Source organism: Haliotis asinina, chromosome 3 (genome assembly GCF_037392515.1).
Source record: "Haliotis asinina isolate JCU_RB_2024 chromosome 3, JCU_Hal_asi_v2, whole genome shotgun sequence".
Classification (NCBI taxonomy): domain Eukaryota; kingdom Metazoa; phylum Mollusca; class Gastropoda; order Lepetellida; family Haliotidae; genus Haliotis; species Haliotis asinina.
In genome coordinates, this window is record NC_090282.1 from 55675724 (window position 1) to 55692384 (window position 16661).

Genomic DNA, 16661 nt, shown 5'->3' on the forward strand with positions numbered 1-16661 from the left:
CCAATAATTTGGTGCGTATACTTACCTCCCATTACTGTTGTCAGACAGTAAAACTGTACAGTATTTACTGCATGGTGTGTCTCTAGGATCAGGGCACCGTTTCAAAAAACTGTCGTAGCGCTACAACTTTCGTATATCTGTGTTCCATTATAGCAGGTGCGACAGTCGTAGCGTGTGAAAGTTTTCATCGTTCACCTGTCCAACGCTTCATATACAAAAAATACGTTTTTTCAGAGGTATTTCCAGTAACGACAACAACGCCTGCTCCGTCTACGACGACGACAATACCACGCCACATTGTTGTGCTGGACGACAACAACGATGACCATAAGAGAACGCATGGCAGGAATAACTGGGACGGCAATAATGGCTTCTTGGATAAGAACAAATGGCAAAGGACCAACTGGAATACACCAGCACCGGGTAAAAGACCCGTCACCCCAGTATCCAGATACCCCGACAGAAAACACAGTGCAGAACAACCACTCACAGGTAACACTGTGCAACACACAGGCAAGATACCATGTGGATATGTCTGTAATTATTATCTTGTCATATCTTATCATATTATGACGTAGTAGATTTCACGTACGTAACCGTATTCACGAGATCTGCAGTAACTTAAAATATCACTTAAGCTACCTGGGGCGGTTGGGTAGCCTCGTGGTTAAAGTGTTCGCTTTTCACTCCAAAGACCCGGGTTTGATTCCCCACATGGGTACAATGTGTGAAGCCCATTTCTGGTGTCCTCCTGCCGTGATAGTGCTGGAATATTACTATACGCGGCGTAAAACTCACTCTCTCACTATGACGAGAGGATATATGATCTTAGGTTTAATACCACAGGCCTTGTTCAGAGGTAATTATGCTGGACTGTTCACTTTGAGATTGTGCCTCACAATAACCCCAATCATTCTACTGGTCGCGTTAAATAGTAAAACTGACAGAAAAAAGCGAGTGAAAAATCTGACTAACATTGGTTTTGTAAGGAGGCTTTCAGAACGTTAGTATGTACAAACAAGACCCCAATCCTGGACCTAGTATGGTTTGTTTGTACCCCACAATTTCTATCTATATTACGACGGATGGTAACAATTCGGTAGCAGCCAAACCAATAGCGGATAGCCCGTATTCGTCGGGCAGTGATGAAACACATGATCCCAGTCATGGGGGAAAGACAGACCACCTGACCACTCTGCATTACCTCTTGGGGTTAACGGACATGGCGATATCTACTGATCACGGCACCTTTATCATGGCTCGTACATGTACATTGGGAGTGAACAAGGCGAGACGGTGTTCTTCCTTATTCTAGCATAGTGAATAGGTGAAACCTCCATGCAGTCGACATCTTACTATAGTCGAACATGATAGATAATGTAATAGTTTCAGCCGTGTACGTGAGATGCGTAATGATGACGTTGCTTCCTTAGACATAATATTTGTTTCAGAATGTAATGAGAAGTTTTGAAAGGCGTTGGGAGAATGTCTTCCTATTCTAAAACGGAACACGCGTACAGATGCAGAGGGATAAAGCAGTGTTATGATGATAATAATAATAAAACTCTAGATATTACTATACCTAATTATGGAATATGTGTCATAATGCACAAGCTGTTTCTTGAGTGGGATCGGGGACATCGCGTTGGGATGTGCATTTGCAGGAGCTCGATCAGATATTATTTGAGGCTCTGTACCCTTCACACAAGGTCTGTACATAGCTGAAGAAACAGGCAAGGCATCCCCTCAACATAAATATTATGCCGAAGGCCGTGTTGCAAAAACAACATTTTCCTCAGATGTTTGTCTCAAATCTGTACTTAGAATGTATGAACTGATCACTATATATAATGCAATGGGCTTTATTTCCAAAACGGTATTTGAAATAAATTAAAAAAACCTGGAAACTTTGCAGAAAATCAGTTACTCCTTTGCTAGAATCAGTGTTATCAGTAACGTATGGTCATATGCAGTTCTAGATATCGTTGTGAGCTACAGAGCATTATTTTAGGTACTGTGATGTAATGTCTGGCACTTAATATTCCAATGAAAACCTGTACCTCAGGGTAAACGTTACATTATGTGCATCTGGTGTAGTCAAAGAAGCATCGTGGTTGCAACATATTGCTTGTAAGTAAGTGCACATTAGAGAAGGCTACAACATAGAAATCGATACACCCCACAAAGTTATGAAGGTAGCTTGATGTTTATTTCCACCTGAAAAACTGCAGATTTGACACTTAAGACTCAAGCCTACTGAACCATTTTCTCCAAGGCTTAATCTGTCTAGCATCGACATGACGGCAAGCTTCAACACTGGCACTGATATGCATCTAATTGTAGATTCCTTGACAGTAAAATTCAGGTTGCCTGCTTAATAATATTATTTTGGCCTGCGTAGCGTAAACAGTCCGATTAGACTTAACAAGCTGGCTTCAGTGTACTTCAGGTAGTGTTGGTATTACAACTGTCAATCAGGACCCGAAATAGACATTCTGGTGTAATCCCTGAATCACAAGGTGTCTCTGTTCTCTCTAAGTTTCCGACTGATTTCGCTTTGCGTCGGCCTCAAAAATTGACTTGCTCTTGGTGCTTAAGTTCGTTCTGCAAGCGCCTTACTACATCACCCAAGTGCCCTGACCCATTGCAATATTTCACCGATTGCAATAGAGAAGGATAAAAACACAATGACAGTCATTTAAGACAGAAGCAATTGAGAGGAATATTTCAAAAAAAAAAACCCAGTTCAAATGCAATTGGAATGTGTTCAGATTGAGAATGTGGAACAAAATATTAAATTCCAGAATGAAGAGCCGGGACCGATAATGATATAGTGTCAGATGATAAATCCAAAGTCAATTAAGGGAGCTGGTAAGGATTGTAACGTTAGACAAAACTGTCTCAAAATGTGGTTGTGCTTTAAAGGTCCATACCTTTGTTAAGATGATGGAAAAGAGACATAAAAATGTATAGCCGCGTTTCAGTGTCTGTATGGAAGCATCATCGTTCGTCCAAAGCTGAAATGGTTTTACGCCAGGAAATGATTTTCAAATTGAAAATTACACTTTAACGTTGACTAATCATACTTTGCGTGTTCTGGAATGGGTTTTCCCTTTTTACAAACATGAATTCCCACAATTATGTTTGTGCATTTGAAACTTCTTAGTCCTTATCTCTGTATTTGAGTTTATATGCATGGAATGGCTCTACAATGAGTCAAGAAACAAGACTAGTTATATTAAAGGTACACACGCATAATGTCATTTTCTTTCTTTTTCCGAAAGGTTTCATTTGATACTGATGTCTTGCGTGTCTGCTTTCTTTCAGGGGTTTACGGTACAGGGTCGTACAATGCTGGAGTTACACACGGTACATCTTTAGTGAGTGTGGTCCTAGCAGTTATCATGTCGGTTGCCTTCAGCTTCAGGTTTAGTGCTTCGCACTGTCAGTAATATTCACTCATTAAAGACTGTTTGGATAAACGGAGAAATGCAAACACATAATCAACGATGTGATATGGTGACAATGGTTTGTTGAGGATACCATCACTGTTGACACAAGTGCAATGTTGTCTGCTGGACATGACTGTGGTCCCCTGGACGGTCAGACTAACAATTCACCCAACAAGGAACTGCAAAACACACCTTCAGTGCTGAGAATACTGGAATCGCTCTATACGAATTACCACGTGTGGACGATGTGTTCTTTAACGCAACCAAAGACATATGGCTACAATATTAGATTGTATTGTTTCATATATTATGGACCTCGTACGTAGAGGTATGCATCATGTCTACGTAGACTTTCACCCTTGGGTAGACGCACACCGATGAGGATATTCCATCTGAAAGTTTGATCACCCTTGTGCTTCAGCTCAGACATTTCAAAGATCAAACATGGAGTGAAAGTAACCGATGTAGTGAGACGTGGAACACAAAAGGAAATGGATCTGTATGATTTTCCATTGTAGGACATGAAGGAAATATTGTTTGCTCAAAAATATGGAACGTCATGTGTATCAATATTCGTCTCCAACTGTTATTGTATGCCCCAGCACAATATAGGACCACGCTTTGTTAAACTAGCAACAGAAATAACTGTACGACTGATTCTATTTTGTGACAAGAGATAACATTATTTCCAGTTGACCTTGAATAACAAATATAAACTGGTTCAAAAGTTGGACGTAGTTGCATTGCATGTTTGCCTTTCTCCCAAGAGAGGACTACATGAATCCCTTCTTCCCCAGTACCTTTTCGACAATCACACGATGCTACTGAAGTCACAGCAGTTTCTATGTACATAGATCTCTGTGGAGTTTTGTGGAAGTTAACTTTTATTTTCAACACAAACACCCAAACAAGAGATGAAGTATTTTTACATTGGTAATGTATATTTGTTAAGAGTTACATTCGGATGACTTTTGTGATGTTGTATGTTGAAGCAAGAACTATATCTAGTAATGGTAATGTATTGAGATAGATACTTCCTCATAAACAAGTTCAGAAAACAAACCCTAGCACAAAACAATTTGAAACTACCCATGACAAAAGTACTCATTACACGACAGGAACATTACTCGTGTGTATCCCGTCATTCTTAAGTGCAAAGGATCTTGATTACTTGTGTACTGATGTTATTATGATACTAACTATTATATCAGTGTTTGGCTGACAACAAACAGATGACATCTCACCTATGTGACAATCCAAGGAAACTGGTTTCCTTGTCACCCGAGAAGTATCCCTTTAGGATGAGGCAGTATTGGATTTGTAATTTAATCTTGTGGTACTCTCACCTTCCAGTTGTCTTCGATCGTGTTTTAGAAATCCCAAGTGACTGAATGTACTTCAACGCTGTTCGTCGTGGCACACATGGGCTTATTTCAGGACTTGGTTCTTTTTACAATTTTGTCGCAGGCCTGTAATCTGTTCTACGCTGTGTCACATTTGGATATAGCTAATTTATTCGGTGACTTAAACCATCAAGGCGGCCAGTGTTTGATATCGTTCTCGGCAAAGGAGAATGAAACAACATTGTCAGTGTGTTTCCTACTAATTTAAAGCGTTTGCTACTCATATTAATCATACGGTAAGCCAAGTTTACCGTCTGTACTCCCAGGGTATATATATTTTCCATGTTCGGGTCCAAGGTTAACTCTCTTAATGTGTTTAATGATATGTCAGCAAAAGCGTTTACATTTCAAACAATGAAACAAGTCTAGTTTCGTGAACATATTAATATAAACGTTATGTCGAAACTCATCCAATCACGCAGATCGATGCTCATGCTGTTTATCATTGGATTGTCTGGTCCAGAGTCGGTTATTTAGAGACCGCAGCCATATATCTGGAATATTGCTGAGTATGGCGTGAAACTAAACATTTCTCTTTGATCACAATACTCTAATATGTTCTATCTTTACCTGTGATTTATACTTTAATTCATATGTTTGTTATGTGTTCCAGAGGACACGCCGAACTTCATTTGCCAGCAAAATGGATTACTCTTGGTAGTTCAATGCTTATATGTAGCATGTCGATTGGTATTACGTATTTTGATAAGAAACATGACACAGCATACATATTTGATGGGTTCGTCTTGTATATAGTCCGGCTAATATAAAAGATAATGTACTTTATTTGTTCATTTCTACGAGGCCTTTCGAATAGGTATTAAAAGCCTCGTTATGCTTTCGTGGACTGAAATGTTTTGGGTCTTTTCGTAATTTACTGTAAATATTGATTGAGTCATTAAAATGCTACAAAATGTTAAGTTTATTTTTTATTTTCCTGTTTTGTACGAGTACATACCTGATGTACATGTTTTGTGATCTTCTGAGTGGCGTTTAACTGTCCCTTTCTTTAAAATGATTCAACGCTGAGGTGCAAATCGAACTGTTTACAAATTAGATGAATGTAGAAATTCGTGGAGTAAGATTTGATGATTGTGAGTGGGTTGGTAATGACATATGTGGTTTGTGTGGAAAGTAATGGTTAGATGATGGATTGTGTAGTAAGGAATGGTTGGACGTCGGATTGTATGATAATGTAATACTGTGTGCAGGTTTGTGTGGGAAGGTATGACTGTAAGGTGGTTTGTGTAATGAGGTATGACTGCACGGTTGTTTTTTTGTGTGGTAGGTTATGACGTACGGGGGTTTGTGTAATAAGGTATAGCTACAGAGGTGTGTGTGGGAAGTTATGACTGTACAGTGGTATGTGTGTCGTAGGTTATGACTATAGAGGTTTGTGTTGTAAGTTATGACTGTACGCTAGTTTGTGTAGTAAGGTATGACTGCACGTTGGTTTGTGTTATAAGGTATTTCAGTGGTGAAGTATGACTGTACGCTGGTTTGAGTAGCAAGGTATGGTGGTTTGTGTGAAAAGGTATGACTATACGCTGGTTTGTGTAGTAAGGTATGACTGCACGGTGGTTTGCGTAATACATTGTGACAACACTTTGGTTTGTGTTTTAAGGTATAGCTGTACGCTGGTAGCTGTGTGTTGTAAGCTATTTTGCAATAAGTTAAAGGAATGGGCACATCATTAGATACGGTGCATCATGCCATTAGATACGGCCATCGAGTCATTAGATACGGCGCATCATGTCATTAGATACGGCCATCGAGTCATTAGATGCGGCGCATCATGTCATAGGATACGTTCATCATGTCATTAGACATAGCGCGGTATGGCATTAGATACAGCGCATCATGTCATTAGATACGACCATCGAGTCATTAGATACGGCGCATCATGTCATTAGATACGTTCATCATGTCATTAGACATAGCGCGGTATTGCATTAGATACGGCGCATCATGTCATTAGATACGACCATCGAGTCATTAGATACGGCGCATCATGTCATTAGATACGTTCATCATGTCATTAGACATAGCGCGGTATTGCATTAGATACGGCGCATCATGTCATTAGATACGGCCATCGAGTCATTAGATGCGGCGCATCATGTCATAGGATACGTTCATCATGTCATTAGACATAGCGCGGCATGGCATTAGATACAGCGCATCATGTCATTAGATACGACCATCGAGTCATTAGATACGGCGCATCATGTCATTAGATACGTTCATCATGTCATTAGACATAGCGCGGTATTGCATTAGATACGGCGCATCATGCCAGTAGATACGGCGCATCATGTCATTAGATACGGCCCTCATGTCAATAGATATGGCGCGTCATGTCATGAGATACGGCCAACATGTCATGAGACAAGGCGCATCACTTAGTAACCACATACAAATCCTACGATAATATTGGATTAGGAGATTTAAAGACGCATCGTTAATCTATCTCGTCAAAGTGCGTATGATCAGTTTGTATATTACTCTATGTTACAGTGGATCCAGTGTATCGTCTGTATGTTGTATTGTTTGTAACGGTGAATTTTGATAAATCTGTGAATGTTGATGCATGATGGAACATTCCTCATCCGGTGATTGCAGATATCGGAGTTACAGGCTTCTAACGACAATCTATAGATTACTACATACATACCGCACTGATAAATTTAGTATTCTCTTCAACGAAAGCTTGACATGGGAATAGATTGAATTTTAAGAAAATATTTGACACAAACCAAGTCATGAATCCCAACATGTTGGGGAATGGTTGCCGAAAAAGAAACGTTGAACAAAAATGTAACGTTACACTCACGTCTGAAGTCAGTCTTTAAAATTGATCCCACATGAAATGCATGTGCATCATGACTGAAGGCTTTAGCCACAGCAATGATTGTCTACATGCATTGCTTTATGTCACAACAGACGACAAGAGAATTAAAAGCCTGACATAAGCTCAACGACACAACGCCATCGGAAGTTCACAAGGACGGGCATCGTAGCATGAGGTGGCAGGACACTTCAGCGTGTCTACACAGATGATCTCTCACCTGTACACTTGTACAATACAGGGAGTGTTAATGACAGACCCAGGATCGCTACATCCGGTTGGGATATCTTCGTTCAGTCACTACAACAATCTATATCCCCGGGCTGCGCCGAATCTCCGACCAGACAGTTGGCTATGGGAAGTCAGAAGGCCAGCGCAACGTCATGATATTACCTTTATCAACGTCAGTGGTTGATATTTGGAGATTGACACTGCTCGACCTTACGTCGCAGGTTTCTGACAGTATTTCCTCCAGCAAAGCAATGTTCATGTGTTACCTTGGCCTTCTCGATCACACGATTAGTAACCCATTAAACATATATGGGATATTCTTGATCGACGCTTGTTCCAGCGCAATCCGTCACCTCAGACACTACAAGAACTTCACACAGCACTTCAGAAAAGGTATCAAAACATTCAAGACAGCATTCGGCATCTCCTTTCTTCTATGGGTCACCGTTGCCGAGCTGTTATCGATGTTCATGATGATCACACAAGATAGTCCCTTTGAATGCTTTTACCAAACACATACTCGATAATCATGTTTGTATATTTGTAAAGCGATGGTTTTACTGTCATGGAGCAGTGATGTCATGTTTGAATCGGTTATACAGACTCAGTAAGTAAACTCCAAAACAACATGAAAGGTTCCTTTTTTAAGAGTGTATAAATAAAACAATAGATAAGGCCTATATTTGTTAAGAGATTCATCAGTTTCCTCCGTGCACACTTGTCAAAGCAGGCCATAGTAGCCTTACACAGATTTAAGGGCCTCTGTATATTTCTGTGGCCCTTAATTATTCCCTTTCACACCTGTGGAGCCAAATTATCCATGCATTCGACCAAAACTTGTGAAAACAATTATCTTAGCGAAGGACTGAATACGTTTACATCATATTCATCACTCCCATTAAACAACATTAGTACTTAGAAAATCTTAACCAAAGGAGGGACAGTAAGGGGTTGTCTCTTGGTTAAAGCGTTCGCTCCTCACGACGAAAACACAAGTTCAATTCCCCACATGAGTACAGTGGTTGAAGGCCAGTTCTGAAAAAAAACAACAACGAAAATTACACTCACACATTCACCAAATGATGATCGAAGTAGAATAAATAAAAGCCTGATCATTTGTTTTTGAACTTGTCTGTAAACGCACGTAAGAATGTTTTATTGTTGTGTTTTCTACAAAGGGTAAATTTCAGTTTCTCGTGAAATGTTTAACATGTATCAGTGTTTCTCTGCTACATCTCCAGTATTGTATGGACAATGTGAAAATGATGATCTGACACACTTTTCTCAATAGATATTATCCACGGCTCCTTATTTGACCTATTACAACATGGAGGCATGCATTCGCCCATTTGTAGCTATGCTCAACAATTCGCAGTGGATTCAGATATTACTTTTGCTTTTTCTTGCATATATTCATACTGGACTGAATCTGTGCTTTCTTGTTAATGTAAAGTGTCTGACTTTGATATGAAGTGTGACATTGTTATGCAGCCAAAGATATTTCATTACGGACAGGGAGACCCCGCTGCGTAATAATTTCCGCCATAAAAAATGAAACCAGACACCGTTAAATTGTCTGTCTATTGGGAACCCATGATTGTGCATACATGCGTCTATTGTCAACTCTGGAAGAGGACCATGTTTATCAAAGTGAAAACATTGAATTGCTTTAAATAGTTTTACAAAATAAAAGACGCACTGAAATATTTCACTCTTTCCTTTTATGGTACTGGCATGGTATTCTTCCTCTCTTCCTCCTGTGGTTTTAATGTCGGAATGACGTGTTACCTTATATGGTTGACCTTTGTAGAAACAACATTACATGCGTTGAAACTGTTAATCCGTAAGTATATCAATTAATAGCCTCGAATCGTATTGAGTTTCTTCTCTCGTAGTAGTTATTGTATTTCAGGAATGATGCTTTAGTGCGGAGTGTAATTCTAATGGTTATCTCGTCATTATGGTTTCAGTCACACAACAGTCACTATGTGTGACACTTTCTAAGACTCATACGATAAAGCTGCCGTCTGAATATCTTCAAATGTGTTCAAATTGTCGAACATGAACATGTCTTCTTATAATTAGTCATGGGCACTCCACTGTAAACTAATATAAGCACAGAAATAGACACAGAACGTTCACTCCTTGAGATACAGCTTTCTGATCCAGTTTCAGCATTGCCTCAAACTGCACACTTTGTTTCAATGATTATTTGCATTCACACAGCACATGTGTGAACGTGATTCATTGTTGTGTCACCTTATGATTACTGAATTAAGCACTGTTCTGAAAACATGTCATTACTCAAGTCTACTAAAACTATATTTTAAGCGTTTTTTAAGATCTTGTGAAGACAGCATAATGTGTGCCTGTGATATTTGGTAGTTGCATGTGTTGATTCTGAGAACATGCGACCTATGTCTAGTTTTGTATGTGTAAGTCAATAGTTAAAGACAAATAAATTTGAGCATAAGCTTTGGAGAGGACGGACAGCAACGCTTATAAAACCATACATTCCTTTACTGATTTTGGTAAGTTGCAAATCTCACACAGGATGTTCAATCTCCAACTCTTCAGCAAGCCCGGTTCTTCAATTGCCTATAAAAAGCTGTAACATTGTGTAAGAGTGACAGTTTCTGACATGGACGGAGGCCCTGAACCATCGACTTGTACATGCGTGTGATATTTGATATGACACGGCCCCCATTGCAGGCAAAAACCACGTGCACTTCACAGCCTGCAATCGATTGGCTGCTAATCAGGCATGTAAACGTCAACATGAAGAGGAAACAGAAGCCCATCTCAGACATAGGTTTGGGGATTTGGTGTCGGGCAGCAGATGGGAGGTGCTTTTAATGTACACTCTGGTACAAAGTAGGTAGGAGCTGAGTACGATTTAACCTAGATGTGTTAAGTAGGCTACATGTTTGGGAGAATACAATAGAATCCAAGCGAAAGGGTGTTTGATGCCTATTGCTTCATCGTTGTTCCAGAAAATGATGTACAATTTAGTTAAAATCTTCTTCACATTCGTTTTTAATCATAACATATCTATCAACGCACGTATGTTTACATTAGGAAACACGCGCATGCACACGCACACGCAACACGCATACGCATACGCATATTCGTACTTAAAAGATTCAGAGAACCATGCCTCAATGCATTGAGTCTTCTACTTTAGGTACCATGGACTATTCAGTTAGGTACCAATATGTCTTTCCACCTAAATTCAGTTACATCACACGGACTTTCACCATCAGGTTCCTAGTGGCTTAAGTGAGCCAAGTGAAATTAAATTCGGAGTATTCCGAAAGACTGTTTACACTTGTTCTTAAGGCTGTTCTGTAAAGTCAATAAAGAGGCCTTTTTATTTCCACTTAAGACTTTGAGTTAAACCCTAGCTCGCGATCATAGATTTTAAAGAAAACAGTTTTCCTTCAGCTCAAACACAGACGTTCAATAGTTTAGGTGAGACTTGGGTTTGAAGAACGTCGTAATAGTGGCAATACCGATACGTGGATCTGTGGACAGATATTACAGGACTTCAGGAATCGATGTCATCAATAGGACGGATACTTGTGACGAGGGCCCGGCATTTATTTTGGGCATTAACTTGACTGTCCTTGGCTAATCCCACTGACCTTTTCAAATTGGTCTTTACACATCTCATGGATCGCTCCTTCGTCCATTATCAAATTTGCTCGTTGCTAAAACCTTTCGATTTTCTTCATTCTGACTTCTTAAAAAGGACAACACGTAAGACCGCGTGAAGCTGATGCAAGAGAAGCCAAGGCGAGATTAATGGCCTCGCCTAATGATAGCCATGCACGGCTAATGGCGAGGAGTTGCTTTCTTATTTCAACCAGTTTGAACCGCTTGTCGTAAGTAATTTAGGGAGACATTGTTTGACATGTCGCCGATCGAAAATTGGACAAATTAGCGAAATGTCTTTAACAAGATTTACGATTTTGTAACATTTTTTATTTGATGTATTTTGACGTTAAATATTTAGTTACAGGGGTCTGCGAATACCTGAAAGACCAGTCAATGTTTCTGGTCACAGCAGTTATGTTTGCTTGGTGGTCCTTCCTGTCTGTTATCTAGTTTTGTGAGTGATTCCAGACCATGTATTACGTAAACAAATTATTTCTTAATTCACTAAATCCATCGTATTACGTAGTCAATGCTTATCGACAAGTAGGGGCTGATTACCAGTGAGTGAATGTTTTATACCGACACAGTCATTAGTAGTTCTGCTATGTTTGAAAGCATGAACAAACACTCATGTAGTCAAGGACGTATAATGACCTGACCTCCACCCCCGACACTGTCAAGCATGTCGTGCGCCATGGCAACCAGCGATTCCCACAGTATGACATACTTCCTCAGATGTTGACAGCTTTTACATTTCTTCTAGCCTCGTGTGATGATGGCAATATAACTAACACATGCTAGACTGATAGTAATATTTGCACTTGCAAAGAGAGAGAGAAAGAGAGAGAGAGAGGGAGAGAGACATACATACATACATACATACATACACACATACTTACCTACCTACACACACACTCACACACACTCACACTCACACTCACACACACACACACACACACACACACACACACACACACACACACACACACACACATACATACATACATACATACATACATACATACATACATACATACATACATACAATGTATATCTTCCATGACATAAGTACGAGTGAAACACCTTTTAATATATAAAACAAAATTTCATATAGCATTAAAGATTTTTTTTTTTGTTTCCAAAACTCACAATTCTCATAAAGCACTCATGCTAGTGCTAAAGTCGCTAAATTCTTATGATACTCTTACAAGACCTTTAAGGGGTTGTATGAAAGTCAGTGTCCAGTTTGGACAATTATAGGAGTTAAACATTTATCCTTTGATTTAAAAACACTGAATTGCTAATTTCTTGCTAAACTGGGGAACATCCCTGGCCACGATAATGAGCACTTAGATGGACACGACCAACTTAAGAAAAGAAACACCATCAGATGCCGCTTTATGACAAACTAATAAAAACCTCTAGAAAGCAAGAAAAATGGACTATTTCTCTGTTCCTTAAAAGGTAACCATGATATGTAAAGATAAAGCTTATTTAACGTAAAGTAGGAAAACGTGCTTTGTTGAGCTGTGCCAAAAACGTATAGAGAATCGACAGCAAAACGAAACTATGATTCCCTGGTCATTATGATATGTGACTGTTTACTGTCTGTCGATTGATAGTTCCAGTTATTTACTCGTTACATTAAAACCATACCCATTTCTGAATGCAACAACTTTTGACTTATCTATCTTTTCTTCCTGAACCCAATTATAAAAAGATGTCAGGTTATTCACATGTCCCTGGAGCAAGGTTCATTTCTAAGACAGCACGTACGTACAGCAAGCGGTATTTTCATTAATAAATGCGTTTTCAAATATACCTTTTGTTCGACAATATTCTGTACATCTGTAAAGGAGTTTAGAAGGTTTGGAAATAATAAACCTGTTTGCCTACCGCAAGATGTCAGCAATGTGTCAGCTCTAACACTTCACATACTAACAGAAGAACAAACAATTTGCCTTTTGTAAAAGTAGAAATAATATATAGTCATATCGGCAGAATCAAAATGGTTTACGGGGGCAAGTTAACACTCGATAAAACGATGCTTTGGCTTTTAAGATAGTTTACACATATGCCTCTGAAACAAAAGACATCATAACAAGTCAAATAATCGTCTGAAATGTAATAGGACTGCCATTAGTCTGCTTTCAGATATGAATGTAAACCATTCTCGGTTACATTCAGCAGTCAGAGGTCTAATGTGATGTCAGGATTAAATGTGTCTGGCAGCACTGTATTCCCCAAGATGCATTAATTCCAGTATTTAAAGTACATTTAAACAACATGTACATATTTGGTGCAAAGGGCAAAGCATTCCTATGAAAATCTGGTGACAAAGTATCTACTCGTGGATTTTACCCGGGTTTAAAAATTATAGGGTCTGCCGTTCTTCATCGTCCACATAAAGGCCGAAAGCAATATTTCAAAATGTCGACGTGACAAGTCACGTTAAAAAGTACACATGAACAGACATGTTTTATAGCCGTGTCTTGATCACCTCCCTTTTCACAGAAATTACGAGGACGTCAGTCTGTGTAAAATTTGTTTATGACAATTGCATTATGTTGCATAACCAAATGCAAATTTTTGAAAATGGGTATTGTACATCTACCTTCTGATGATGACCGTCCGTGAATCTTGGTATGTTTCAGCTTGAATGCCAGGAAGATGTTAGATTTTATTTAATTAGGCATTTTACTAAATAAGACCGTATTAGTAAGGATACTGAATGCATTCTTAAACATCCTCTGATTGCTCGACTGATAAATGCACTGCTCGAGGCATTTGAGTGCATAAATACACAATCCTTACAATGTCCAGACCTTGAATGCCATATTCAAGCGCATGCGCAGTGGATTGTCACATGACTTTTTAAGTGATCAAGGGAGGAATTCGGATGTAAATAAATTGAGCATAAAAACCTAGCACATCTGTAATTTCTCAAAAGGGCAATGTAGACATCCTAACAATTAAGTCAGTGTTGCAAATTAATCCCAGTTCTCTCTGTGAGCACAATAATTGGAACTTGAAGGACCCGTCTCCGCACAACACTGTCGGGAAAGGCGATGCTTTTTTAGCTGCATTTCTCTAGATTCAATTTTACAAGCAGCGGGGTAAAGATCTTGAGCTGATCTCACAATTTAGGTATGGCAGTTTTTCCTACTCTACCTTCGAAAATCGAAAATGCAATTTACTCTACTGAATAAGTTATTTTCAATGTTTATTACATTTACACTTTTGTCCATTCCGATGAAATGTCGTTAATGAGGAGCTCATTGATTTTAACCTCCATGTGATTGTATACATGGTTTTCACGGAAGTGTTTTTAGCCACCTTTGTGATCACTTGCTAAGAAATGAAACGACGTTTTTATCTCAAAACTCATTGTGTAACATCCTCACATTAGATCTTTGACCATTCACCTATTTAGGAAGATTGAGAAAATTAAGAATTCCTTGCAATTTATCTATTGCCACCGTTGGATAATTACATTTTTGGTACATGTCACGATTTTATCGGTTTGTTCTGTCGATATATATGGATTTAGCGCTACATTGGGTACTTGGTTGATGTTTTCTCCAGGTGCGACATCTTTTAATTTAATCTTTACTCAGTAAAATCACAGCATGAGTCGGGAAATGTTTATCTTTTGTTTAACACACGAATGTTGTTAATGAGCCTTATTTCATAATTTCACGTGTGTTGAATTTCATGGCAGTAGATTCACTTTGTCATAGCCTTTCAAACGTTATCGTCTTCAAAGACATTCCTCATCTGTAGATGACTCTAAACGATGTAGAGAAGTAACGTAAATATGTAATCTTTCAGGATACACTGCTTTACATAGACTAAAGGTAATCAGCCGTGATAAGGAAAATGAATTGTACAAAATCAGTTTTTCATCCGTAAATTCATTTTAACCAAGAGAAGAATAAATCACCATTTGAATTATCTAACAGAAATCATACATGTAGCTGTATTAATTTTCAAACCAATAAAAGAATATTGCCCCGTTTATAATGGCCAAATGTAATTAGGCGTTCCAGGTTTTGTGTTACAGGTTTTGATTCAAGGCAATTACGGTTCCTACAAGAGAGGAAGCGTTTTTATTTGATACAATATGCAGATGGGTCTAACAGACAGCCCATTTTAAAATCTGTCAGAGGCAGCATTCACTGTCACTACGGCTACATCGGTGTCGACAAACCGTAAACAGACATTCACGCACACATGTAGCCGATTTTGTTGGGTGCTAGACGTCAACGCTTGACGTCAAGACGTCATGTTATAAACGCTGGTTGTTAGCTTTAACCGCGCAGGGCTATAGATTATTGATGAAGTGATCCACAAAACGATCACCTGATGGCAATATTGTACAGTCAGGCGTTATATGCCGGAATATTAGATTGTTTTTCAGCTTTAATAACATGGTGAAATAGACGCGTGTTGATAGCAGCCAATCTTTATCATACGGCATCATATTCGCAGCGGGTGAATATCATGTGACCATGAACAATTTTATAGATAGCGAAACTGCATAGAGTGCCCATATATTGTGGTCTAGACATTATTTACCCTAAATATTATCTGTAGTAAGCGTGTAAAGTACGCAAAATCACCGTACATATAGTCGGAAACACCCCCAAAGTCTTGGAAAATTAACGAAACGAACACGCGACAGTCATCAGCGCATCTCCGAAATAGACACAGGATCAATACAGCATATCAGCTGGAAATCCTGATTAGATTGTGTTGTGTTCTCGGTTAAACCAGTTTCCCATTACAAACGATGCCACTTTTATCTACAGGGGACTAAGATATCGTCAGTGTCATGTTTATCGGAAAGTAATTATTCCTCAGCCACGCCTGCATCCTTTGTTCCGATATCCTTAAACATACAGTACTCTACACGTCCAATCGGAACGGGAGACGAGAACGCATGGCATGTCTTGGACAATAATTCCGGAAACCGTTTCAAAATTCACTGGACGAGACACCCATTGTCTGTTGTAAAGGTCAATGGGTGTGTCCCACATCCAATGCCATATTCTTCCATAAAAGGTGTGA

At 39.1% G+C, this 16661-nt stretch overlaps 1 protein-coding gene across 1 annotated transcript in view; it reads left to right on the top strand.

The window, feature by feature from the left end:
* The window catches only part of LOC137276909 (limbic system-associated membrane protein-like), a 41498-nt gene extending 35723 nt beyond the window's left edge, over nucleotides 1-5775 (top strand). The window contains exons 7-8 of the mRNA XM_067808558.1: nucleotides 235-492; nucleotides 3328-5775. Coding sequence (XP_067664659.1) covers nucleotides 235-492; nucleotides 3328-3452 — 383 coding nt within the window. The 3' untranslated portion in view covers nucleotides 3453-5775. The remainder of the gene's footprint in view (nucleotides 1-234; nucleotides 493-3327) is intronic.
* Nucleotides 5776-16661: the final 10886 nt, after the last annotated feature.